Here is a 27,328-nt window from a genome sequence, read left to right as displayed (position 1 = left end):
TGCACCTCTAAGTTGGAGCAGAAGTGCCAACCTCAGGGAGCTGCAGTCAGGACAGGACCAAGTGAGATAACACACGCAGAGCTCTTGACTGGACCATTACAGAGGCCTAATACATATTACCTGTGGTTGCTTTTAACCACAGAGAGTAAATAAGGATCACATTCTACCGACATACGTGATGCCAACAAATAAGCCTGACCAAATGCTGGTCCAGTGCTTGTCCAATTCAAACCTGAGCCAGGTATTGGGTCCCTGGTGCTGAGAAACAGACTCATCCTGGACAGCCCCAGAGACCTACTGTGTCTCTCATGAATGTCCTCTCCAGAACCTGCCAGAGCATCTCATCTGAGTGGCTCTCAAAGGGATCCAGGTTGTATCTGCAATAAAGGAAAGAACAGGGAGCTGGATTTCTGAGGAAGGCAGATGAGGAGCGCATGTTTTCTGTAGCATGTGGAAGAGAGCAGGAGGTGGTTTGTGATGACCCCTGCACCTCCAAAAGCAGTGCCTAGCCCAGGAAAACCAACCTCAGGCCAAGGAAACAGGAACACCCAGCTCTCTGATGGGGCAGAAACCACCAAGGTGGGAGAGATAGCACTGAGCAAGGAACTCAGGAAGACCCATTTGGTCCTCACAGTGGCTATGTGTGGCAGAAAGCATTTGACCCTCTGCAAATTCTTGGTGGAGGCGGAGGTGGTGGTGGGACTCACTCTGCCACTGCATTCGCTCTGCCTTCAGAAACAAGAGATATAGCTGCAACTCCCAGGCCTTTGTACAGAGTGGGTACCCCATTTGCAGGGTATGAGTCTAGTACACAGCCCACTACTTGATCTGGTGCTCAATGGGAGAAATACCCCTCTCATCAGAGAAGCAGCTGTTGCACTGGATTAAATGAGAAACTGGTTTTCTCCTTGTCCCTTGACAGCAGATCTTGAGCCCTGTAGAAGTTGCAACCCTACTGCTCTTGTACTTGAACAACCTCTGTTCACTCCTCAGTGGGAATGATGCGCTTCCCTGTGGATGGCTACATACACAGGTAACCACTTACTTTATTTTACAAACTGGGTACTTTTGAGAGTGGCCGTTGCTGAATATGATAGGATGCTGAGACACAGGCATAAACTGGAGCTTTCCAGGACCAACTGGGATATCTGTTCTCCCTACATGTAAACATCTCACTTATTGGTGATGTAGCTCCCAAGATACAGGAAATGTTTGGGGCCCTAGTCTTTAGCTCCTCCCAAGGCTTCACTCATGGAACAGGTACTAGCAGTGCTCATGAGCACATCAGGATGCTGCTTCCCTCATTCCCACTGTGGACATTTCACAAAACTCCTGGCTGATCTGATTTTTACTATCCAAAAAATAGGAATGCACGACGATCAAAAACAGCTACCTTACTGTACCTACAAACAGGACAGGATCCTGGGGGATCACAGTCAGCTTGGTTCTGAGGTCTTCCAAACCAAGAGTGCAGATATCCACATCATCAATGAAGATCGTACCGCCGGCTGGCTCCACCAGACGAAATAAGGCCATTCCCAATGATGACTTTCCTGGGAACAATAAAAGCAAGAACAGCAAATCAAACATCAGTTTCCACTTCTATCATATCCAAGTATTTAATCAAGGGAATTTGTAATGCAGTGAAATGGCTCTGTGCAGATGACAGGGCAGACAGGAAGGCCTCACTCTGTGGGGGCAATCTGCTGCCCTGACGCAGTTAACCTGCCCATCCCTGCAGAGGCTGTTAACACATGACTCATTCTCTGGGCCTCGTTTCACCAGAATGATTCTCATTTAATTAATTCAAAAACCAGTGTGTATTTGTTTCCAACTCCACACACCCATTCAACCTGAAATCCTAATTTACAGCAAAGAGATTTGAGGAGGAAAAAAACAGCCAATCCACCACACACAGACGCTGCCCTCTGGTGTAGCTTAAGCACACCCAGTGGAAATGCAAAGAAAACAACGTGAAAGAAGCACAGTCAGAGCTGGTCCTCACCAGAACCTGTTCTTCCAACGATCCCAACTGTCTGCCCACTTTGAATGACTAAATTCAGCCCGTCAAGGACAAGGGGAGTGTTGTCTCTGTATCTCATCTGATAGTCTTTGAATGTTATCTTCCCACAGCTGGGCCAGTCGTGGGGACAAGTCTCCACTTTGAGGGGGTGACTGCATTCAGGAACACAGGTCTGGAAAGCAGAATGACCAATGACAGGTTAATAACCATTCTCTTTTCCATTCATTCAATTCATTCATTCATTCCCACAATTCTAGGTACTGGTGTTCATTGTGTGAGCTAGACCAATAAATTCAGTCAAGAACTTACATTCCAGTGGGGAATTCAGATGATAAACAAGAAATTAAATCAGAAATGAAGGCTATAAAACAGAGTATTGTAAAAGAATATAGAATGTGTGTGGTGGAAATGGGTAGGCAGAGTAAAAGTAACTTAAGGGTTGAAGAAGGCATCTATGAGGATATGGCATACAAGCGGAGACCTAGAAGCTGAAAGGATTGGAAGAGTGGACAGCTAGTGCAAAGGCCCTGAGGCCTTGGTCACTTTGAGGAATAGAAAGAAAAGTCATGTAGCTGGAGCTTAGTGAATAGAGAGATGGATAACTATAAGGGACAGTTCCTACTGGGAATTGTGGTCCTGGGCAAATGTCAGGAGTGTGACCTTGAAGCTGTGTGACAAATCCAGACCAAATCTTGAGATTTGCAGAATTTGATCAGATATGATTTCAATATCTGCAGGAGTCATCATGGTGTTAGAAGTCGGAAGAGGGCAAGAAGGCAGAATGTCAAGTTCAGAGGTCTTTAAAGTTACATGGAAAAGACATTTTAGTTTCCCAAGGATTCAAGACATGCAAAGTCTAAGTAAGGAGTAGAGCAACTTGGCTGTGTTATAAAACCAACACCTCCTCTGAAAGTGATGAGTCTCTGTTGGTGATGAGAAGGCCCGCATGAACTGGTGGCTGACCAGCCCAAATCTGTGATAAGCAACCAACATTAGCTGAGAAAATAATCGTATTCCTAGACAGTGAATATTTTTAACCCCCAGGAAATCAAAAATTCATAACAAAAATATTTCAGAGAAGTATGAGGCACCTGGGTGGCTCAGTCTATTAAGTGTCTGACTCTTGATTTCAGCTCAGGTCATGATCTCAGGGCTGTGAGTTCAAGCCCCACATATATATACAAGAGAAGCTAAATTGTAAGAGTAGTATTTTCAGTTTAAGGAATCTGCATATCTGGTGTTTTAAGTATAATAATATTAGTAACATAAGGGCCTGTGATTCTAATTTAAATGTATAATTCAATAATTTATTTAAACATGATTTTAAGTTAAAAGTTTACTGTTCATCTACAGCATTGGGATGGTTATGCAAATATAAAGCTTGCTATATTTATCAGTGTAACTTATTAGATTTATATAATCTCTGGAAGGTTTATTTGTTAAATCAGATAATCAAGATACTTATAGTATTCAAGGAAATGCGCTAAATTTTAAATTACAGTCTAAAATGTTTTAAAGAGTTTAATTAAATTTGTAAAAGGGGCCAAATGCTACTCAGAGGCCCTTAAAAGTGATTGCTTAACTTGTCTAGACTTCTTTTCAAAGAATAGCAAGATTTATAAGTTGAACATAAAAGCTTTTAAAGAAGGGGCATCTGGGGCATCTGACTAGTAGAGTTGGTTGAGGGTCCAATTCTTGAGCGTCCAACTCTTAGTTTCAGCTCGGGTCATGATCTCAGGATTGTAAGATCATTGAGCCTTGCATAGGGCTTCTTGCTCAGTGGGGAGTCTGCTTGAGATTCTTTCTCTTCTTCTCTCTGTACTGCCCCTGTCCCATGCTCTCTTTCTTTCTAAAATAAATAAATAAATCTTAAAAAAAAAGATTTTAGAGAAGAGTTCAACTATTGTTTTTTCTCCAATTTACAATTTTAGCCAATCAAATATTAATTTTTTAAATATTTAAAAAATATTTATTTATTCATGAGAGACACAGGCAGAGGGAGAAGCAGGCTCCCCACAGGGACCCTGATGCAGAACTCCATCCCAGACCCCAGGATCATGCCCTGAGCCGAAGTCAGACAGTTAACCGCTGAGCCACCCAGGTTTCCCAAATTTTAATTTTTAGAAACGAAAGTTAGCCACTCAGGATACAAAATCAATGCCCAGAAGTCAGTGGCATTTCTATACACTAACAATGAGACTGAAGAAAGAGAAATTAAGGAGTCAATCCCATTTACAATTGCACACAAAAGCATAAGATACCTAGGAATAAACCTAACCAAAGAGGTAAAGGATCTATACCCTAAAAACTACAGAACACTTCTGAAAGAAATTGAGGAAGACACAAAGAGATGGGAAAATATTCCATGCTCATGGATTGGAAGAATTAACATTGTGAAAATGTCAATGTTACCCAGAGCAATTTACACGTTTAATGCAATCCCTATCAAAATACCATGGACTTTCTTCAGAGAGTTGGAACAAATTATTTTAAGATTTGTGTGGAATCAGAAAAGACCCCGAATAGCCAGGGGAATATTGAAAAAGAAAACCATAGCTGGGGGCATCACAATGCCGGATTTCAGGTTGTACTACAAAGCTGTGATCATCAAGACAGTGTGGTACTGGCACAAAAACAGACACATAGATCAACGGAACAGAATAGAGAACCCAGAAGTGGACCCTGAACTTTATGGTCAACTAATATTCAACAAAGGAGAAAAGACTATCCACTGGAAGAAGGACAGTCTCTTCAATAAATGGTGCTGGGAAAATTGGACATCCACATGCAGAAGAATGAAACTGGACCACTCTCTTGCACCATACACAAAGATAAACTCAAAATGGATGAAAGATCTAAATGTGAGACAAGATTCCATCAAAATCCTAGAGGACAATACAGGCAACACCCTTTTTGAATTTGCCCACAGTAACTTCTTGCAAGATACATCCATGAAGGCAAGAGAAACAAAAGCAAAAATGAACTATTGGGACTTCATCAAGATAAGAAGCTTTTGCACAGCAAAAGATACAGTCAACAAAACTAAAAGACAACCTACAGAATGGGAGAATATATTTGCAAATGACCTATCAGATAAAGGGCTAGTATCCAAGATCTATAAAGAACTTATTAAACTCAACACCAAAGAAACAAACAATCCAATCATGAAATGGGGAAAAAACATGAACAGAAATCTCACAGAGGAAGACATAGACATGGCCAACACGCACATGAGAAAATGCTCTGCATCACTTGCCTTCAGGGAAATACAAATCAAAACCAATGAGATACCACCTCACACCAGTGAGAATGGGCAGGAAACCACAAATGTTGGAGAGGATGTGGAGAAAGGGGAACCCTCCTGCACGGTTGGTGGGAATGTGAACTGGTGCAGCCACTCTGGAAAACTGTGTGGAGGTTCCTCAAAGAGTTAAAAATAGACCTGCCCTACGACCCAGCAATTGCACTGCTGGGGATTTACCCCAAAGATACAGATGCAATGAAACACCAGGACACCTGCACCCTGATGTTTCTAGCAGCAATGTCCACAAGAGCCAAACTGTGGAAGGAGCCTCGGTGTCCATCAACAGATGAATGCATAAAGAAGCTGTGGTCTATGTATACAATGGAATATTCCTCAGCCATTAGAAATTACAAATACCCACCATTTGCTTCGACGTGGATGGAACTGGAGGGTATTATGCTGAGTGAAGTAAGTCAATCGGAGAAGGACCAACAATATATGGTCTCATTCATTTGGGGAATATAAAAAATAGTGACAGGGAATAAAGGGGAAAGGAGAAAAGATGAGTGGGGAATATCAGAAAGGGAGACATAACATGAGAGACTCCTAACTCTGGGAAATGAACTATGGGTGGTGGAAGGGGAGGTGGGCGGGGGGTGGAGGGGACTTGGTGACGGACACTGAGGGGAGCACTTGATCGGATGAGCACTGGATGTTATTCTATAGGTTGGCAAATTGAACACCAATAATACATAAATGTATAAAAAAATAAAAATAAATAAAGTTAGCCACTCATTTCTCTTTTTGTGTTCAGAGACTGCCCTTGAGGAAAAATTTTTTAAGTATCTCTTCCTCAACCTTAATAACTTTAGAGCAAGTATGGGTCTTAAGAAGAGGGTTGTGGTCTCATTTCTGTTTTTAAAAATATCCCTTTCTTGTGTCAAAAAATCAAATTTTGACATAAATGTCAAATGTGTCAAAAAATCAAATTTTGACATAAATTCTGCCAGAGTTAACTAGTTCTTCCTCTGTCATGCACTAATTTCTTACCAAAATATACTCTCTGAGCAGCTCCACTGAGGTGAATTTGGCCTGGGTCTCTGTCCCTGTTCGCACACACACCTGGAGCAGTCCACTTAGCTAATTGTAGAGAAGCAAAAAGTTAGGTTAGAGTCCTTTCCCCCCTTGGGTTCCACTGTCCCACTTTCAGGGGCAGCTCTTGTGAATTACCCCTCCCCAGTCTCACTCAGAGCCACACAAAAAGTAGGCCTGCATTCCCAGCTAATCCTGGAGTGTTTTGCCTTTAAACATTTCCTCTGCATTTAGAAACAAAGCGATGAAAATTTCCCTGGCCCTCCAGATAGCAAGAACAATCCCACCACAGTATCACTTGATCACTTTTAGTTTGAGTGCCAGGGAGATGTTGTTGAGCTGGGATCTCCCATGGCCACACAATTGCTGGTTATCCCCCTTGCTGCCATCTGGTGAGGTCTTGCACTTCTATGCCCTCCCTGTTTTACTCCACCCGCAGCCAAGCTGCAACTGAAATCCAATCACCACAGAACATCAGAGGTAGAAGAAAGCCATTTAAGCCCATCTGTTTGCTTCAGACATGAGAAAATCTAGGCTCAGAGTGGGGAATGTGGCTTCCTAAGGTCATCCACCTCAGGCTAAGATCCCCCAGAAGCCAACCCTGAAATCTGAGTATAAGCAGAAAGGTTGAATGGTGGTTCCCCCAAAAAGATATGTCTACATCCAAATCCCTGAGACCTGTTAATGTTATCTCATTTGAAAAAAAGGATCTTTACAAGTGTAATTAAGGATCTTGAGATCATTCTGTGTTAACTGGGTGGACCCTAAATCCAATGACAAGTGTCTTTATAAGAGAGAGAAGAGAAGACATTAGAAGAAGATGTGAAGGCAGAGGCAAAGATTGGAGTGATTCAGCTACAAGCCAAAGAATGCCTAAGAACGCATCAGAAGCTCAGAAGGACAAGGAATGGATTGTACCCTAGAGCATGCAGAGGGAACCAGGTCCTACCTACACCTTGATTTGGGACTTCTGATCTCCAAAACTGTGACAGAATAAATTGTTCTGGAGTTTTAAGCCACTAGCTTATGGTCATTAGTTATGGCAGGCCTAGGAAATTAATCCAAGGGGTAGACGCCAAAAGTACCAGTAGAAGCTGGAAGAAGTGGGTCACAGAAGAGAAGGTAAGTCATGAGAGGTTCAGTTGTGGCCATCTGAATCTTGATCCCACTGGAGGCTTTGGGACACTGCATGGAACACATTTGAGTTGTCCTGAGGGAGCTGGGCTACATCTCCACGGACCCCCTTCTATCATTACAGGGCCACTCCTGGCTGGAGGAGCTCCCCACACCTGTAGGCTGCCCTGGGCTTGAACTTCCTGCTGTGGAAGGTCAGTGCACCAATAGCACCTGCCTCAGTTGCAAGGTGGGCTAGTGGGCTCAAGACCTGCAGGACCAGGTCTTCCTACTCTAGGTAAGCAGCAACTGTGGGCCAGGCACTGTTGGAGGAGCTGGTTTTCCAGGGCTGAAATGTGATGAACAAAATGCCAGCTCTCACATGGCTTATGTTCTAGTAGGCTGGCAGGATAAGACATGGGTAATTTCAAATGGTGAGAATGCCAATAAAACAGGATGATGTGAAAGAGTGGCCAAGTTTGGGGGTGAGGTTGCCTTAGTTAGGGAAGTTAAGGAACTGTGTGAGTGGAGGCATTTACAGTAAGAAGTCCAGCAGGCAAAGTCAGGGTTTAGGTAGCTCTGAGTAGTAGCCAATGGCCTTAACAGGAAGGAGGTAGTGTCACCCAAGCAGGTGAATGAGGGGAGGAGCAGTGTAGGTCCAGACTCTTCAGGGTTCCCTTGCTACTTCCCTGCTTAACACATGCCACTGGCTTTCCATTTCTCTTAAAGCAATGACTCTTGACCTGAGGGATTATGTCCTTCAAGAGACATTTAGCAATGCCTAGGGATACTTTTGATTGTCACAATCTTGGAGGAGGGAAGTTCTACTAGGATTTCCTGATTAGAGGTCAGAGAGGCTAACATCTTATAACACATAGGGTAGCCTCTCACAAAGAAGATCATCCAGCCCAAATGTCCATAGTGCTGCAGTTGAGAACCCTTTCTTAGAATATAAGTAACCCCCTGCCATGGGTGACAATGTCCTGCACAGTCTATCCCTGCCAATGCTCCAGGCTTTATTTTCTACCGATCTGCTCAAGCTACACGACTTTCTGAGTTCCTCAAATGCACTGAGCTCTGCCTTCCCAAACCTTGCCTTGGCCCCTCAGCCTGAAGCATTCTGCCTTCCGACTTCTTTGGTTCTTTGTCATTCTTGTATCGGGCTGGAAGTCACCTCCTGGAAGAGGTTTCCTCCAGTCATAGGGTCTAATGGTGCTTCCTCACTGACAGTCACATTCCCTGTTTTATTCCCTTCATAAAAATTAAACAATTTCCAAGGTCTTCTCATTTATTTACTTGTGCACTTATTTGTTCCATCCTATGGGACATCTCTTTTTATCCCATAAAGGGACATGTCCAGCTTGTTCACTGCTGAATCCATAGCACCTAGCAGAGTTCCTGGCTCATGGTAGGTGCTCAGTGGCTATCTGGTCAATGAATAAATGAACACTGCCCTTGAGAAGGACCTATACATGTTTTGTTAAACACAGGGGTATCAGCCCCTCAATGTCCTAGCCCTCCACAAGTTTAGAACTCCCCTGTCAGCATAGTGCTAGTGCTGGCCCAGTAAATGCTCATTCTCCTCCCTGATGTTATGCGATGTCACTTTACATTCACTTTCTGCTCTGTGGGACTTCACACCAATTTCTCATCCATCTAGGGAGTCTCCTCTGTTGTCAAGGGAAGTGCCATCATTCAGATTCTGTGTTCTCCAAAGGGGGCTAATGTTCAACAAAGCAGCTAGAGAAGTGTTCCCCTAGATCTCAGTGTATGCAAATTCTCTAGCCTTATAGGAATGTTTGAAAACAATTTCATGGAAAGCTGGTGATATCCCCCAAATACATAACCTCACTTGAAGAAAGCTGTTTCACTTGGACCAAGTAAGGGAATCTATTCAACATCATCTGCTTTATATTTTACTAGACAACAACAAATAAAAATATGAGGGAAACTGGCTACCCAAGAAAAACTCATTTTTTCCCACTTAAGATAAAGACCTGAGAATATATTTTTGTTCTTTCTCCTTCCCAAAATGCCATTAAAATGATATCAGAGAGATTTTCAAAAAGGAATAAACCTTTAGGGGCAAGGGGGTAGGGAAAAGATATCAATGAATGAAAGTGTCACAGATTTCTGGAAGATGGAAAAAGAGAAAAAAAAAAGCCTTTTGATAGAATGGAGGCAGAATGTGCTGCAGGGGCTTACAGAGCCTTCTATCTAACAGAACTCAGGCAGGCTCCAGATGTGAGAAGGAGCCACAGAGAGATTGATTTGACTGGTCGTCTGTCTGTAGACCCATCTATTCCCCTCCCCCTCATTTTTCTCCCAATCAGAGGTAACTGGACACTTTATCCCCTGGATAACACATACACACACACATATACATATACACACACATCAAGATTCACACTCAGATGGATACCAGACCCAGGTGACCTGGGTTCAAAGCCTAGCTCTCACACATGACAGGTGTGTGATGTTGGAAAACTCTTTCTGAGCCTCAGTCTTCTCATCTATAAAACGAGGACTATGGCTGTACCTATCTCATAGGGTTGTTATGGGAATAAATGAGTTAATTTACATACAAGATTTACAACGGTGCCCAAAATGGCATGTGTTTCCTGATCATCATTATTCTCTACTACTATTATGCCTATCACTATTATTTTTCAGAAGAAAAACACCAAAGCAACCAAAATGAAAAGTCAGTATTATTTGTCATGGATATCATGGTTGCCTCTCCAGCATTCTTTTCCTGTTCTCTATTGTGGAGAGCTGTGTGACTTGGGGGTAGGATGGGGCGTGATTCCATTCTTTGATTTAATCCAATCATTCCAATTCTAACCAGGCACTAACTAATTCTGGGATGCCCAAATTAAGCCAGTAAGAGTAAAGCTCAGAGCTTTTGCTCAGTGGCTAGGGTAGGAAAAGCTTTCTTCCTCCTTCTTTCCTGTTACAGCCCTCAGACTGCCAGTCACCATTATACAATCAGGAAGAAAGTCATCACAGAATAAAGACAAAGCCAGAGGCTATGATCCAACTGCTCCTGAAGCCCGCACAACCACCAGGCCTTTTAACAGTGTGAGCCAGTAAGTTCTTTATTCTTTGAACCCATTTGAGTTGGATCTTCTCTTACATCCATCCTTCCTGATATACCACCTACCCTATCCCAGAGCCTCCAGACCAAGCCTAACCTTATACTAGGTGTTACCTGGATGATGTAAGACAAAGACAAGCCTTTGGATGAAGCGCTAATTGAAGAGAAGCTCAGGGTCACCAACAAGGCCACAATGAAGGTGACAATGTTCATGAGGACATCCATTCTTAGAGCAAACCACCTGAGAGCACAGTTAAAGTATAGGAGGTGGCTGGAGTTTTCATCATTTAGCATCTTAAACCTAAAGTTAAAACATCAGACAAAATAGGAGATCAGGTGTGCTTCCATAGACTTAGGATTGGGGCTACTGAAAAATTAAGGCAAGGGGAATTTTTAATCAAGGGCTAATGCACTCTTACATAGGAATCTCTTACAAAGTTGAACAAATAGCCATACTCCAAAATCTGCTGCCTCAAAACATGTGCCTTTGATTTGCACATATTTTGAGAAATCCCATGTGGCAGTATAGTATTGTGCTGAGTGGGTTCTTTCTCTCTTTCTCAGAACTGGCAACTAGAACTCGTAGCTGAGAACAGAAGGTGCTCAGTATATCATGCTCTACCATCGAAGGATCCCTATTTTGGAGTCAGCCACTTGCCTCAAAGGTCTTGTAGAATTGGTAGTTGGCCCCCTCAATCTATAAAAAGGGTGAAGGCTGGTTGTGGAGGAGGTTGCCTTTAGGGAGAACCAATGTTTATGATGGTAAGAGAAGGGAAAGAAAGGTGCTTGGTTCCCCCTCCAAATCAGAGAAAGATTCAGGCAATTTCTTATAAAATTGGGGGTCTCCTCAAGAAGAAAAGGCTGACATCTCATACCTCTGCTGTGAATTCACTGAGCCAAAGAGAAGGGCACAGGGCAGAGGGACAGAGCAACGACATCACTAAAGAGAGGGAAAGACCCACCCCTGTAGTTGCTCATTCCCCAGATGTGTAGAAGGCAGATCCTGCCCATTCCTGCTGTTGCTACAATTGAGAGTATTTTTGGTGCTGCATTCTTAATTTAGTGTTCTTTGATGTGAGGCAAAGAGGCCCCATATCAAGGAAATACAGTATGAAGCTGCCCAGGAAGAGCTCTCTGGAAGACCCAGGCAGTTCCTGACCATCAGCAATGCCCAGCAGAGCTGCAAGGGATTTGATCCTGTTGGAGTCTCCACCTTGCCACATGACATGGACACAATTTTCTGCAATAGCAGAAATGAGCAGCAGGAAGGAGAGAATGGCCCAAGGATGTGTCCTCCCTGACTCTATTCCCCTGCACCAGTCTCAAGGAACCAAGCTTAGAGAAAAGGGAGAGGATGTTTTGTTTTTTTTTAATTTTTATTTATTTATGATAGTCACAGAGAGAGAAAGAGAGAGAGGCAGAGACATAGGCAGAGGGAGAAGCAGGCTCCATGCACCGGGAGCCCGATGTGGGATTCGATCCCGGTCTCCAGGATCGCACCCTGGGCCAAAGGCAGGCGCCAAACCGCTGCCCCACCCAAGGATCCTGGGAGAGGATGTTTAAATGAACAGACCAGGGGCTTCCCAGGGGCACACCTGCCCCTCATCCTGCACCACACACACACACACACACACACACACACACCACAGTGTTACTACTTCAAGCCTCTGGATATGTTAGGGAGGGAATATAGTGGACCCTTGAATAACACAGGTTTGAACTGCATGGGTCCACCTATACATGACTTTTTTCAATAAATATTTTATAGTACTATAAGTGTATTTTCTCTTCCTTACCATTTTCTTAATAACACTTTATTTTCTCTAGCTTACTTTATTTTAAGAATATAGTATATATTACATATAACATGAAATATGTGTTAATTGACTGCTTATGTCATTGGTAAGGCTTCCAGCCAATAGTAGGTTACTAGTAGTTAACTTTGGGGGGAGCCTAAAGTTATATGCAGATTTTCAACTGTGCGGAAGGCAGCTGATACCACCAAACCGGCATAGTTCAAGGGTCAACTGTACATTCAAGATTGAAATTTTTAACTGGGCCAAACTAACAATTAACCACAAGAGATATCAAATTCAACTACCACTGAGTTTCCCCTAACCTATTGGGAAAGGGGTTTCATCAGAACAATTGGTAGAAATCATTGGGAAAAAAATTAAAACCTTTCGATGTTTAAACCCCAAAAAAGTTAAGATTCTTCCACTGGTTCAGTCAAGACCATCCTCAGGCATTGCTGCTCCATCCAGGTCCAAAACTCAAAAGACTCTGCCTGGAAGTACCTCTGACCAGCTATGCGACAGCCTGCAACACCCCCCTCCTCTGTTTCCACTCTATTTTCCCCAGAGCTTAGTCAAAATATTCTTCCAAACACCATGGTGCTTCTATCCTATAGCCATAAAGCTTACAAATCCAGTTTACAGTTTAAGTGACTTAGAAGTCATGGGTGGTCTTATCTGTGTGGTTGGTTAGACTGCACAGGAACAAAAGAAACAGAAGGCCAGGATTGAATAGGAATTTGACCTCAAGTCACTATTGAATGCTATGGCATTTCCATCTGGTGACAAAAGCAATACATGTCAGAAGCCTAAGCCCTCTGGAAAGTCCAGACAGGAAAGAAAGTATTAAAAGAAGGGACCCCATCAGTCCTGTAGGACTCAACTGTCCTATAGGATTCCCTTGGAAACCTTGGACGATAATTTGCAGGAAGACAATGCTTGTATCTGTTTTGTTTGTCATGAGTAAGTCCATGAATGACTCCATGGACACTGGAAGGGTCCATGTGTGATGCAGGACTCTTGACAGATGACATTCAAGTTAAACTAGGAATAGCATAGCCACTGATTGAACTAAAACCAAGCTGAATGCCAAGTCTACACCAAGATCCTGAGTGGCAAAATGTAAGGAGAGAGAGAGAATTAGACTCAAACTTGAAGTGTGTGTTAGGTTTTTAAGGCAGAAAAATATGGAAGAAAAACAAAACAAAACAAAATGGAACACCTATGTGGCAGATTCACTGCTATAGATTCACCAAACTCCCTTTTCTTTTCCTCCTATGCACAGCTGGACTACATTTCCCAGACTCCCTTGCACCAGCCTGTATGAATGAAGTCTGGCCAATGAATGTGCAGAAATGATGAGTATCCTCATTGGAGTTAACCCATAAAAATTTCCCAAGGAGTCCTGCACCCATTCCTCACCTTATCTTCCAGTTAGACACAGAGGATTCTGGAAAAAATCCCCAAGGCCCTCAGGCTGGAAAAGCCCAGGTAGAACAACAGCCCATTCCCCTGCCCTATGAACTCTCATTACAAAATGGACTTGAAGAAGAATAAACCCATATTGTATTAAGCCCCTAAAATTTGGAAGTCTTTGCTACCACAATGAGCCTATATGGTTGATATAATTCCTTCTGTATTTTAGAAGTTTGGAGCTAGAAATTTCCGGAGAAATTTACTTATCTATTCCCCACATTTTAAAGAGAAAGAAAGTGCTGTATTCATCAAGTAAAACATAATATGGTCTTTAAAATTTCTTTTTATGAGAAATATAACATTTAAAAATGTTATTTAACAATAAAATGAAGCAAACATGATTATGAATACTTAAGAAATAGGAGAAAAGAAAAGAGTAGAAGGAAATAAATGAACATATTAATAAGATTTAGGTTGGGGACCTGTGGGTGATTGTTTTTTCCTTCTTTTTTCTGCTTTCTCTTACTTTCCTGAATTGGAAACATTTAACTTCTAGTGCAAAAGATAAAACACATAAATTCACATATTGAGGTTGTCATTGAATGAGCGCACCACTTTTGGGGCCCCAGATACTAGGAAGAAAGGCCTAGTGCCTTAGACTACTCTTCTTGACTCTGCCAGCAATTCACCTACAGTAAGTCCCCAGCATCCCAGACTTCCCTTCTCAGAGCCAGAGTAGTCATCTATTCCTGTGACCTCCCATCCAGAGTGAAGCATGAAGTAGGGAGCCCTGGAGTGGGCCCCGCGCTGGACTCACTTGCTAATGCAGTCCTCCTTCTTGTCATAGGCGTGGATGATGCCCAGGCCCTGCATGGAGGAAGTGATGTGGGAGAACCAGGGAGACCGGCTGATGTTCTCTACCTTCTTGAGCTCCTGGACTCCTCTGTGGAAAATGCTGTGGAGAAATCAAAAGGGCCACAAAGTAGGGTCTCTGAGGGCTCACTCTTAGCACACACTGGTCTGACTATGCACTCAAGACAGTTTAAGTCAGATGGGTGTCATCTAACTAGGGAAAAGGAGTTGGCCCACCACTCTCCTCTAGGACAGGCCAGTTGTGGAACAGATGGGGTCTCAGAAATGTGTTTCAGGTATGAATAGACATTTTTCCAAAGAAGACATACAGATGGCTTCTTGATACATGGAAACGTGTTCGACATCACTCATCATCAGAGCAGTACAAAGCAAAACCATGATGAGATACCACTTCACACCTGTCAGAATGGCTAAAATTAACAACACAGGAAACAACAGACGTTGGCAAGGATGCAGAGAAAGGAGAACCCTCCTACACTGTTGGTGAGAATGCAAACTGGCGCCCCCCCTCTGGAAAACAGTATGGAGTCTCCTCAAAAAGTTATAAGTAGAACTACCCAGTAATTGCACTACTAGGTATTTACTCAAAGAATACAAAAATATTGAAAAGAAACGTGCACCATGATGTTTATAGGAGCATTATCAACAATAGCTGAATTATGGAAGAGCCTAAATGTTGACTGATGAATGGATAAAGAAGATGTGATATATATATATATATGATTAAATATTACTCAGCCATCAAAAAAATGAAATCTTGCCATTTGCAATGACATGGATGGAGCTAGAGTGTATTATTTTAGGTGAAGTAAGTCAGAGAAAGACAAATACCATATGATTTCACTCACATGTGGAATTTAAGAAACAAAACAGATGAACACAGGGGGAAAATAAAAGAGAGGAAGCAAGCCATAAAACAGACTCTTAACTATAGAGAACAAACTGAGGGTGGCTAGAGGGGAGGTAGGGGATTAAATGGGTAATGTCTATTAAGGAGGGCACTTGTGATGAGCACTGGGTGTTACATGTGAATGATGAATCACTAAATTCTACACCTAAAATTCTACAACTAATTTTATGCTTTATGTTAACTAACTGAAATTTAAATAAAAACCTGAAACAACGGGATCCCTGGGTGGCTCAGCGGTTTAGTGCCTGCCTTTGGCCCAGGGCATGATCCTGGAGTCCCGGGATCAAGTCCCACATCGAGCTCCCTGCATGGAGCCTGCTTCTCCCTTTGCCTATGTCTCTGCCTCTCTCTCTCTGTGTCTTCACGAATAAATACATAAAAATATTTTTTAAAATAAAATAAATAAATAAAAACCTGAAACTACAAAACTACCACAAAAAAAAAAAAAAAATCAGGAAGGAGCCTCAGAAATGTGTGCCATTCCTTGCTGTGGTTTCAGTTTTGAATGCTTCTTGTAGCATGAATGTCTTACTGCAGGAGATATGATTCCAGTCTTTAAAGACCAGAAATTTTCATACAATGCAGTTCCTAATAGAAGCCAACCACTTTTTGGGAACCAACTAAAGGAAAAGTGATCTGTTCCAACTCTGGAGGAAAATCTGGTGTTTCAACTGCCAATGCATGGTCTTCTAAAGGCATTTTCAAAGGTAATTTTGAATCATAGCCTCAGGAGCTGACTTTAGAACCAAACCCCTCCACAGGATGCAACTCCCCTGGGTGTTGAAGCTCCAGGACCCTGCTGAGAGCCAGACTACTGCCCTCAGGCATGCACATTGGCAGGCTGGCCCATGACAGCAAATCTAATCTGCCCTCCAGACTCTCAGCTAAAACTCACCCGGGGGAGAGGAAGGAAAACCTCATTAGCTTAGAGCTCAAGTGAGTTAGTTGGAAATATTTAGGTGATTCAGTTATAGCCAGCCACGGTCTGGCCTGTCTTTGTAGCAAGAAGTAGGGATGCAGAGCAGAGAAAAACCTTTTGCTAAGTAAATCAACAGCATAAAGTGGAGAACAGACAGGAACAATAGTTGGTCAAACACAGGGATTACAAAAAATGAACACCAAGCCAAGGAGCCCATTTTAAGAAGTGGTATCCAAGATATGCTATATCTTTGCAAAGAACTTGCAGAAAGTATTTTATTGGATCACCACAATAAACCTTTGAGGCTGGACAATGAGGCCATGTGACGACCTTTCTTGGAGCCACCAGGGAAATAGTGGGAGACCAAAGAGAGAGCCCGGGGCATTGATGCTAGTTCCCACCATCACACGAGCTCCTGTGTGGAAGTCAAGGATGCAGAGTCCATCTGTCTAGCCCCAGTGCATCCCAGACCCTCCCTTCCCTTCCCACTGTTTATTGGCACCATCTGAGGACTTGACCCACAGATTTGAAACATCCAAAAGTAAGCCTACAATCTTGATTACCCAAATTGTTTCCCTTCCCATAACACCTGCATCACTCCCCTTCTTGGACTCATCCTTCGCCTCTCCCATCCCCCAACCCTAAAGACCATCTCAGAAGTGGCTCCCAAATCCACCCCTCTTTTCTGTCCCCTACTACTGCCACCTGTCTCATCTCTCATTCAGACTCTACGTTTTAAGTCTCTCATCCCATAGCCCTGGTCCTGATCTTTCTGTAGCTCCATCCATCCTCCACACTGTGACCAAAGTGTTATTTCTAAAACTCAGCTCTGAGTGTGGTGTCCCTGGATGAAAACAAACTTGCTTACAGATGGAGGCAGGTCCAAGATTTGGGGCTGAATCCTTTACAACTGGGGGACCCTCTTTGAGACCCTCGGTGTCCAGCCCAAAATTTGGCACATCTAGGAGCATAATAAACATATTGTTGAGTCTTATGAAAACTCAAAGTTTCTATAACGTTGTATAGTTGACCCTTGAACAACACAAAGGTTAGGGACACTGATTCCCCCATACAGTTGGAAATCCACGTATAACTTTTGACTGCCCAAAAATCTAACTACCAATAGCCTACTGTTGATTGGAAACCTTACCAATAACAAATAGTCGGCTAACATATATTTATGTTATATGTATTATATACTATATTCTTATAATAAAGTAAGATAGAGAAAAGAAAGCATCATTTAAAAATCATAAGGAAGAGAAAATACATTTATAGTATGGTACTGTATTTATATATATATATAAAAAAGAATCCACATAGAAATGGACCTTTGCAGTTCAAACCTATGTTGTTCTAGGGTCAGCTGTATTCTGCTACTAGTTTATAAGCCACTTACAGCCCTACAGTCTCATTTGATACTCACAAGGACTCCCTGGCATAGATGAGGTATATGTTTTAATGATTGCCTTTAGAGATGAGGAAACAGGCTTCCAGTATTTCTCTGGCTTCCCCAAGGCCCTCCAGGTGGTTTTGCGGTAAAGTTGGGGCTCTGGTGCAAATTTCTCTGATTTCCAACCCTTTGGCCTTATGCAATGGGCCACACTGCCTGCTGAGAACCCCAGTTCACCCCAAGATTGGGCTGGGGTCAGTCCCACCTCCTGCTTCCCTCCAAGGTGGGTGAGGAAGTGGGAAAGCTGCACAGCCTCAGCATGACTCCCCAGTGCCTAGCTGCCTGAGGCCTTTCCCTAACCATACCAGCAGTTAGAGTGGGGGCCAGTTCCCAAAGCTTCGAGGGACTAAGGACTGGTCTCTCTCTGCTTCTGACAGCAGGATGGCAGAGAGAGCTCCGAGGCTGAGAATATTACAGCAGAGAGGCAGCAACCATGGTGACTAGTTTCCCCGCCTAGGACCACTGACTTAAACTCCCAATCATGCCCACCTCTCAGGGTTACTCTGAGGCTAAAATGCAAAACTCCGAGTGTAGCACCTGGCATTTTGTCAGTAGTAAAAATCAATATGCTCCCCCATTCAGAGGAGATAGCAAGGATTTAGCATCACCTGATACTACTGGGTCATTGTGCATAAAGGTTTCATGTGCTCCTTTTTAAACAGTGCATCAACCTACCGTAAAAGAATGAAGAAGCCGACAGCAAGGCCGGCCAGGACTAAAAGGACAGCAGGAAACACAGCAGCCAATATCACAAGAATAAACAGCACCATAAAAAATTGCTGCAGAAAGTTCTCTGCGTGAAATGGCAGCCTCACATCCAGCTCGTCCATGTCCTTGGAAAAACGGTTCATTAGTCTGCCAGTGGGCATCCTGTCAAAGAAGCTCATTGGGCTCCTTAGGATCTGTGGATAAAATCCGAAAGTCCGCGTCAAGGTGTGTATTTAGGAAACACTGAACCACTCTGCAGGGGCTGGGATACTTTGAGCGGCTCGAGCATTTTCCCAGGGTCCAACACAGCATCCCAGGCTATCCTGGGAAAGTGAGGATGCTGCTCATTCTTGTGGCTCCCATGAATGAGAGTGAGCATGGAGAGCTTCAGCCTCTGTGTGGAGTCCCAGGGAGAGCCCTGCAGGTCAGACCTCCTTCCAAACTTGGGATGCAGCCTGAGATGCCTTGGGAGGAGGGGGGTATTTTGTGCTCTGGGGCAATAAAAACCATCTGTCTACCTAGTGTGAACCACATCTGTGCGCTCTGGCCAGGGCCCTGGCAATAAAATAAATCATAAAATAAGTCAATTCTGCCTACCGCAGCAGTGGAATGAGAAAATGGCCAGAAGCACCTCTTGAGGGCCTTGGCATATCCAGGGCTCTTTGGAGCTGGAGATGGCCTATGGGCCTGTACATGTCTGCTCCCGGGCAGTGTCCTCAGGGAAACCTTCCTGACCACCTTCATTCCATCCCCAGTCTAGCCTGAGAGCCCGTGACCCATCCCTACAATCCCTGGACTTTGCCTTCACTGTTAGTAGTAGATATCAGGAGGTTTCTCAGACTCAAGAGTAAGCTCCTTGAGCATTGTGTCTATGCCCAGAGCCCAGCACAGTGCGTGATGTATCATAGGGGCTCGGGAAATGCTGGAATTGCATGCAGCTCCTGGGAGCAGTACCTTGTCAAACACGTGGTCATGTAAGGAGGAGGATGCCATCAATGTGGTCTTGGTGAAGGTGAAACCTTTGATGACACTAAATGTCAGCACAGACAGCATGCTCCCTGCGTACACCCACTGGTACACATGCTGCCCGGTGTCTGCCAGCACTGCGCCAATCTCACATGCACTCTTGTTGCCCTGAGGCCCACAGGTCATCTTTGGAGAAAAATTAGAAAAGCACTAAGAATTGGTAAACGATCAGGAATGTGAGAATTTGCCAGAGGACCTTTCCAGGGAGAAGAAACTAAAAAGAGGTATAAAATTGCAAAAAAATGAAGCAGGTAGCAAAATCAGGTCACTTCCATTGGAAGACCTATGAGCTTTGCATGGGTCCTCCTGCTGGGCTACCTGCCTCCAAGGGCATCTGACTTACAAGACTCGGCACAGTCAGTGGGCAAGTAAAGCAGACAAGGTGGCCAGGGCACAGGGTGGCCGGATAGCTTCTGTCCCAGAAGCAAACTATGTCTTAGGAGATAAGAGGTGATGTTGGGCCAGGAAGATTATAGAAGCACAGGAAATCCAGATTCCATGAGGCTGGCTCAACAGCCCTCGGGCAGCCCATACAGAACAGGATATCAGGAACCTCCCTAGCAGAAGTCACCAGGCCTTTGGGGAGGTATAGGGGGTCTCTCTGTAGGATGGGCCAGCCCCACAGTCCCCTCTTTTTTCCTTTTCTCAAGGAGTATCATGGACAGCACTGGTCTACTGCCCTGAAGTCCCTGGTAGGGAGAAGGGAGCCTGGTGAACCACAGGGCTCCCTCCTGCTTCATCCTGCTGCGGAGAGAACACACATTTTCTGGGGAGAGGCCATCCCCTCCTCTTGAGAAATTGGCAGCTTCATCTTTCTCTGAGGCATGTGCTGAAAGTCAAGACTGCCTTTGGGGAGCAAATAAGCATCTTTCTTCTAAATGCCATTTTGCTGATTATAGCAATAGCGGAAATGTAAACCAGAGGTGACAGCTGATGGATGAACATCCATAAAAGCAAAAGCATCCCTGGGGAGCTAATTGATGAAAGGCCCAGCTTGAAAAGAGGTTGTGCCCACAGTGTCGGGGTGGGAGGTTAGGGGGGAGGCAAACGCCTGGTCTACTATCACTGCTGCATGCTCAATTAGCCAATGGCACTGGCCCACTGGGGAAGCACCACACCTAGGAGGAGGAGGTTCCATCCTGGCCAGAAACCATGGGGTCCCTAAGGAAAGAGCTCTTCATGTGTCAGGGAGGATCTGGGGGATATTCCAGAGATGACTCTCTGCACAGTGCAGAGCACCCACTGGCTTCTCCATTTGGGAAGAACTGCCCTCAGGAAGCTGTGCCAACCTCCCAAGAGCTGTAGTGACCTCTCCCCTACCTACATCTCCCCAGTGCTTTCCCATTTTGGTTGTCATAACAACAGAACTATACCAAAATGTTATCTTGCAGGATGGGCCCACAGCATTCCCAGGGGCTCCAGAAAAGCTCAGAAACCATTGCCCAAAAGCTGGGAGAGTTTTTAGCAAGCTCCAGCAAGAGCAGAACTATCAGTCCTTCCCAGGAGAGGCCCTGGTCTAGAGGAGACCCTCAGGTGGCAAATACCCAGTGTCTGAGAAAGATACACGGTGGCTCTGCAGCACGACCAGGGACTGAGTCTGGCTTTTGCATGTACCGTTCTTGTAAGGGACTTTGAAGAGCAGAGAGACATGGAACCCCCTGCCATCTGACAGTGTCAACAGTAAGATGTCAGTTTCTGTTCAGAGGCAGGAGGATTAAAATCCATGCTAGGTTTCCCTGGCCCCTCCAGGGAAAGGCCGTCCTCAGAGGTGCCTCACTGACAATCCTACACAAGCATGGCTCCATGGACATGCTGCATTTGCCTGGCACCATCACAATCTATTTAGCCAATCCTTTAAAATCCAAAGGTGGCACCAAAAAAAGAAAAAAAAAAATTCCCATCATTCCCATCAAAGGGAATTTCAGGAATTGAATTGTGCAGGCAACTGATCTCAACTTTGCGGAAGAGGCAGCGGGAGGTTCATCGTGTGGTGTTGGGGGCATTTGTGCTCTCTGCCAGCCACTGACTCAACATTTTCCAATGCCAAAGGGAAACTCACCTGTGAGCTCTTGTCTAGCCAGAGACCCAGCCACCAATTGCTGAAGGCAGAGCTGCCGATCATCAGGAGGAAAAATGACACCACAAAGAGAGAGAGAAGGTACCCTGCAAGAGGAGGGGAGAGGGCCCAGGGGGGTTACAGAGGAGGGGGCTGCAGCGGGTCCAGCCTTGATGGAAAATTCAAAGCCCGCAGGAAGAGGGCCCCCTCCCCTGGGAACCACCTTCCTGGCTGCTTTCACAAGTCTGGGTGTTGGGACTCTGAACCTCCAGGGGACATGTGTTCTACCTGGTTGGAAAATGGGTCCAAATTGCCAATATATTGAAAAAAACCACCAATATGCACCTTAATAGGAGTAACTCGGTATTCCTCAAAACCAAACAAAAACCCAGTCGTGCTGAGCAGACAGGGAATAAAACTGTAAGGTAGTTTTGCACCCCGAGATGAGAACTGTGCCCCGAAGGCAGGCCATGAGCGGATTGCTGCTGCACTCAGAGAAGAGGCCGCGAGGTGCGGAGGAACCATGGCTGGTCCACGCTGCTGCTCACTCAGCTTCAATAAATAGAGTCTGGCAGCTTTAATGGGGATAAAGGGTGATTCCATTCAAAAGGCTGTATTATCAGACTTCAGGTGGAAAAAAAAAATAGAAGGCATTGATAAACAGCTTTAGCATAAAAGGAGTAATTGTTAAGGAAATCATAAAACGTGAACCCAACAGTTTGAGAAAGGATTTTTAAATGCAAATTAAATCAAGAAACCCGTTGTTTTATGTCGAACCTCCAGAAGCCTTAATGTACGTGTGATACGTTTTCCAGGTCACGGTTCCTTCCTGAGGGGATTCAGTCTGGACAAGCTGGTGCAGAGGAACTACGGAGACAGACACAAGTCCTGTGGCACCTGTAGCCCAGGGGGTCAGGCTCACCCCTCCTGCATACCCGCACCCCCAACAGGGGCAGTTTTCACCCTTCCTTCCATTTGTCCTCCGCTTTGAAATTCCCAACACACTTTTGCCCATTATTGGGTTATTTTATTCAATCCTCATGACAGGTGGCTTTCATTCTTTTGAGAAATATTTATTAAGCACCTACTTTGTGCTCAGCCCAGCTTCTATTTTTTTTTAAAGATTTATTTATTTATTTATTCATGAGAGACACGAAGAGAAAGAGGCAGAGACACAGGCAGAGGGAGAAGCAGGCTCCATGTAGGGAACCCGACGTGGGACTCGATTCCGGGTCCCCCAGGATCATGCCCTGGGCTGAAGGCTGTGCTCAACCACTGAGCCACCCAGGCTGCCCCCCAGAAGTAGTTCCTAAGAAAAGGATATGAAGGCATGCAGCTTATTCGGGAGCTTTAGGGCATAGGAAAGGCAACAGTAAAAGGGATCTCATCAAGCCTGTGACCCCGTGCACAACTAGTGCTGAACTCCTTGCTGAGACGTGTCAGAGCCAGAGTGGGACACACACCTCGCAGGTTTTTCACCTGACCAGAGGGATACAGGCTATTTCTACAAATCCCATTGGCCACTGGGTGAGGGCTCCTCCCTGTGGGGGTTAATTCCCCCAAGTGCTTCTAGCTTGACAGGAGGCTGGCAGCTTGCAGGGAGAGCCCCCAGGCAAAGGAATACAGCTGGGAGTGGGCTGCATGCACTGAAGTGCCACGGGGCCCACAGCAACTACTGAACCAGAAGGAGGTGGCTCCTGTCTTCTCAGAGTTCATGCCTCAGGGCATCCTCCTCGGCCAGCAGCTGCATGGACTCCTGATCCCTTCCACCTGGTGATTCCAAGTCCTCTCCACTTTCCAAAGGGAAGGGAAAGGGACTGTCAAGTTCTCACAGAAAGCACATCCAGAGGTGAAGGGATGCTGGCTAAAGCAGCTCCCGACAGTCAGAACTGAGTACTTGTCCCCTTCCTTCCCTTCAATGCAGAAGCATGAAAATGTCAGCTCCAAAGCAGAATCCTAAACCATACATGGCTTTTATACACTGAGATAAATAGAGCTAGACACGGGGGTGTCCCTGAGCACAGGCTCTCGGCACCTTGCTATGAAAGGGAGAGCTGTCACACCTCAAAGTTGCCCTGAATAGAGCCACTATTATACCCTCTGCCTGGGAACCTTTGTGCTTCTTTGAAAATGTTCGGCCTGACTTTCTCTCATTGTGTCTCCCTCTGGGCCTGCAACATCAGAGAGATGCCTCAGTGGATCGGTGGAGCCTAATGAAAGACATCCTGGAGAACAAAGGGAACTAGTCAAATCCCATTGCAGCCCGCCAGCCCAGCCAGGAGTACTCTGTTCACCTTGCTGTGTTTTCGAAAATGCCCTGATGCCAAGTGTGGTGGGCACTGCCACCTTTAACTGGCTCCCCTCCTAGAGCTTTCAGAATATGTGATTTCTCACGTTCAGTTTCCCATCCAGAGAAAGGGGGTGAAGAGAAATAGAGAAGCAGGGTTTACTTTCTCCACAGGACTTCACATCCTGGGTAGCCTGGAGCTTTCCTGGGAAGGAGTGGAAGAGATGGTGGGTACCTCTCTTCAGCCTTGGCCGCCTCCAGAGTGATAAAAATATGTTGTCTTTCCAAACGTGCATGCATTTGTCACAAGCACCATTAATGGTGCCAAATTTCATCGACTCAAAGACTCACATTTTTTTTTTTCACATTTTAACATCTCTGAAATCAGGATGTGCCTTCCATTCGGTAGCATGCCATATCATCTAATTGGCAGAGATTTTTCTTTCTAAGTGGTACATAAAACGATGGTGATCTTAAAATGGATGGTATCTTAAATTTGACGAAGTATACTGAGGGTGTTTTTTTTTTTTTTTTTTTTTTTAGTTGAGGAACAGAGCTCTAACTTGGAAAGCCACCAAAGGCATTTTGAGGAAAGAGACAGTAGATCTGGACCCCTGCCCTCTCAGTGCCCAGCTCCAGGCGGGGCAGAGTAGGTGCTCAACAGGTATTGAATGTTTGCAGAAGTGGAAGGGAACAGTGTCTAGAGTGAAGAGGGAGCCTGACGAAGCTGGCCCTCAACAGGCCTATCTTATCTCTCCCATCTCTTCTCCCTGCCTTCCTGGAATTCCTGCCCTCCGCCCCCAAATTCTCCCCCTTCCCCACTTTCTCACCACAGTGCCCCCCAGAAAACTCCTACATATCCTTGAAGGACCAGTCCCAAGGTTGCCACCTTTGGGAGGCCCCCCCAACTTGTTATGCTCATCCCAACTTCCTGTTACCTTTAGCCCAGCTTCCCCATGATTATCTCTTTGCCTGTGTCACCCACCAGACCATGAGATCCTGAGAACAGGGGTGTATTTTTGCCTGTGCAGACTTGTGTGGTACCCAGCACATAGGAGAATGCTAAGTACTCACACCCAGTCTCTTCAGTGCTGCACATTCCTTTCTCAGTGCTTCCCCTAAAGAGTGTGCCACACCTCGTCTGTGTGCTTTTGCTGCTAACCAATCTCTGTGCATTGCTTTGACCTCTCTAACTAATAACAATAATGATTACTGTGGAAAGTTACTGTATATCAGACACTGGGCTAATCATTTTATGTGCAGTTTCTCACATGATCTTTATAAGAACCTGGTTATTATTGGTTATTATTTCCCCCATTTTATGGATTAAGAAACTAAGGATCAGAGTGGCCAAGTATCTTGTGCCAACTCATAAAACTAGTGAGTGGTTGAGCCAGAGTTTGGACTCAAGCAGTTGAACCCTAAGGCTCACATGACAGTAAACTGTATTAATTCTAGCTGCCCCAAAAGGACTTACAATGTGTCCACATTTCTCTACCCAGAACTCTCAACAAATATTTAAGACTATGTAACTGAGGGAATAAATAGCAAATACCTTTTATGTCTACAAATTCTGAGTCTGTTTCAGGTTCTTTTCCTTCATCCTTTCCATCTCCTGGAGCCAAAACTAGGATGAGAAATAAAGAGAGATCTGTGCCTCCGCTCATCAGCCCTGAGCAATAAGACAGGAGTGGTTTGGACTCGGATTGTACCAGCATCTTCATCTCTCTCAGCGGGGCTCTCCTTCAGGGCTTCCACCATTGCTGCATTGTAAATGTGCTCTGGATCCTAGGGACAAAATGACATTCCTTCTGAAAGCTGCATGACAGGACTTCTCCCAGGCTGGAGATTGCAAGATTGCATACCTCCCATCCAGGTGTGAAGAGTTACCTTGAATTGCAACCCTCGGAGGTTGTGAATCAGTTTTGCATAGCGCCCTCTCTCCTCCATTAACTCCTTGTGGGTTCCCTTTTCACAAATCTCTCCATCTTCTAACAAAATGACTTCATCACACGACTCCAGGAACTGCAAAGATATTTAAAATGATCTACAGTGTACTTCTACCCGGTGAGAGAAGAGCACCATGCCAAACTCCCATCCAGTAGCATCCCAAGCTCCTCTAGTACAGAGGTGGCACTGAGGGCCAGATCATTCTTTGCTGTTGGGGTAGGGACGAGATGCTGTCCTATGCATTGTAAGATATTTAGCAGCTCCCCTTTCCTCTACCCCCAGATGCCAGTGGCACCCCTCTATCCCAGTTGTGATAAGCAAAAATGTCTCCAGTTATTGACAAATACCCTCTAAAAGGCAAAATGGTCCCCAGTTGAGAAGCACTGATCTAGTGCCCACTGGTGTCATAAGTACAAAGAGAGCCTCTTGTTGTCACTGTGAAGCACTGTTCCCTAAATGAGCTGTTCTGCTAAAAAAAAATCTGATCGGGGGCAGGAAGGATTTGGAATATGAAATTGACAAGTTACTGCAAGACAAGATTTGGTGGAGAGGGGAAATATGACCTCAGCAATGGCCTTCCTTTGTGATAACATTATAAGGCCACCTCGTGATCCTCATCTAGCCCAGGAGAAGCAGAACATGAAGCCACACCAGGCCCTACTCCTCCCCCAAATCCCCCCACCCCCTGGGCCTGAGGAGTTTACACCAGCTTTATCTGTATGATAAAAATTTAGCTACATTTAATATGGCATCCCACATTTTGCCAAAGCACTTCTGTTTTTCTAATTTGAGTTCCCTTCATTTACATATCACTCCTGAGATCAAAGAGTTCTGCTAAGAGGGGTTTCCTCTCTTTTGAAATGAGATAGAGTTCTTTCCATAGGATCAACCCATCTAAGAGCAGAAAGTCCCTCCCACGGGGGCACGATGCTGTAAGATTTAAGATGGTTCAGCCTAATGAAGCCTTTACAATACAGGCCAAAGGTCTTCCCCTGTACTCTGGGTCCACCAAGGTCAAATCAACTTTTGATGCTCTTGATTCAAAGCTTGAGAGAAGTGGCTACATTTGGTCACTATACTCCCAATGGGGTGTTAGGAGAATGCGGGTGGTGCCCAAAAGGCTAGATGATAGCAGTTCTGACAGCATGGGCAGCTCCAGCCTTTCTGCCTCCCTTGGACTAATGACTCAGCTCCTTGTCCACTTTCCCAGACAGCTAAGCAGAAACAGTCTGGCTTTTAACATCCAACTGAGACACTTTCTATGAGGGCCCTTTTCCTGAAAATAGTCTCTCATCTTTATACAGCATATCCTAGCTTTTCAAAGCCTGTTCTTGTTTTTTCTCTTATCTCTCAAGCCAGTGAAGGAAG

General features: G+C 44.8%; 1 protein-coding gene across 13 annotated transcripts in view; it reads right to left on the bottom strand.

Annotated features, from left to right (window-relative positions):
* LOC140633951 (ATP-binding cassette sub-family C member 12) overlaps positions 1 to 27,328 on the bottom strand; it is an 82,643-nt gene that overhangs the window by 3,692 nt on the left and 51,623 nt on the right. For 8 of the 13 annotated variants that reach the window (XR_012031546.1, XR_012031545.1, XM_072827152.1 and 5 more), the window contains 14 exons: positions 25,901 to 26,035; positions 25,723 to 25,798; positions 25,566 to 25,637; positions 22,501 to 22,590; positions 21,727 to 21,830; positions 19,596 to 19,793; positions 18,609 to 18,835; positions 17,349 to 17,441; positions 14,596 to 14,733; positions 10,684 to 10,870; positions 6,318 to 6,407; positions 2,006 to 2,195; positions 1,394 to 1,553; positions 299 to 377 (listed from right to left, as the gene is read on the bottom strand). Coding sequence is in view for 10 of the 13 variants with exons in the window: in XM_072827152.1 (XP_072683253.1) it covers positions 299 to 377; positions 1,394 to 1,553; positions 2,006 to 2,195; positions 6,318 to 6,407; positions 10,684 to 10,870; positions 14,596 to 14,733; positions 17,349 to 17,441; positions 18,609 to 18,835; positions 19,596 to 19,793; positions 21,727 to 21,830; positions 22,501 to 22,590; positions 25,566 to 25,637; positions 25,723 to 25,798; positions 25,901 to 26,035 (1,839 nt within the window). In the remaining 3 variants the exon portion in view is untranslated. Of the gene's footprint in view, positions 1 to 232; positions 378 to 1,393; positions 1,554 to 2,005; positions 2,196 to 6,317; positions 6,408 to 10,683; positions 10,871 to 14,595; positions 14,734 to 17,348; positions 17,442 to 18,608; positions 18,836 to 19,595; positions 19,794 to 21,726; positions 21,831 to 22,500; positions 22,591 to 25,565; positions 25,638 to 25,722; positions 25,799 to 25,900; positions 26,036 to 27,328 lie in introns of those variants that run through there. The other 5 variants (XR_012031547.1, XM_072827160.1, XM_072827161.1 and 2 more) reach the window with 5 other exon arrangements.

The sequence above is a fragment of the Canis lupus genome, chromosome 5 (genome assembly GCF_048164855.1).
Source record: "Canis lupus baileyi chromosome 5, mCanLup2.hap1, whole genome shotgun sequence".
Taxonomy (NCBI): domain Eukaryota; kingdom Metazoa; phylum Chordata; class Mammalia; order Carnivora; family Canidae; genus Canis; species Canis lupus.
The sequence above is the reverse complement of the archived record's forward strand: the minus strand, read 5'-3'. Positions and strand labels throughout refer to the sequence as shown.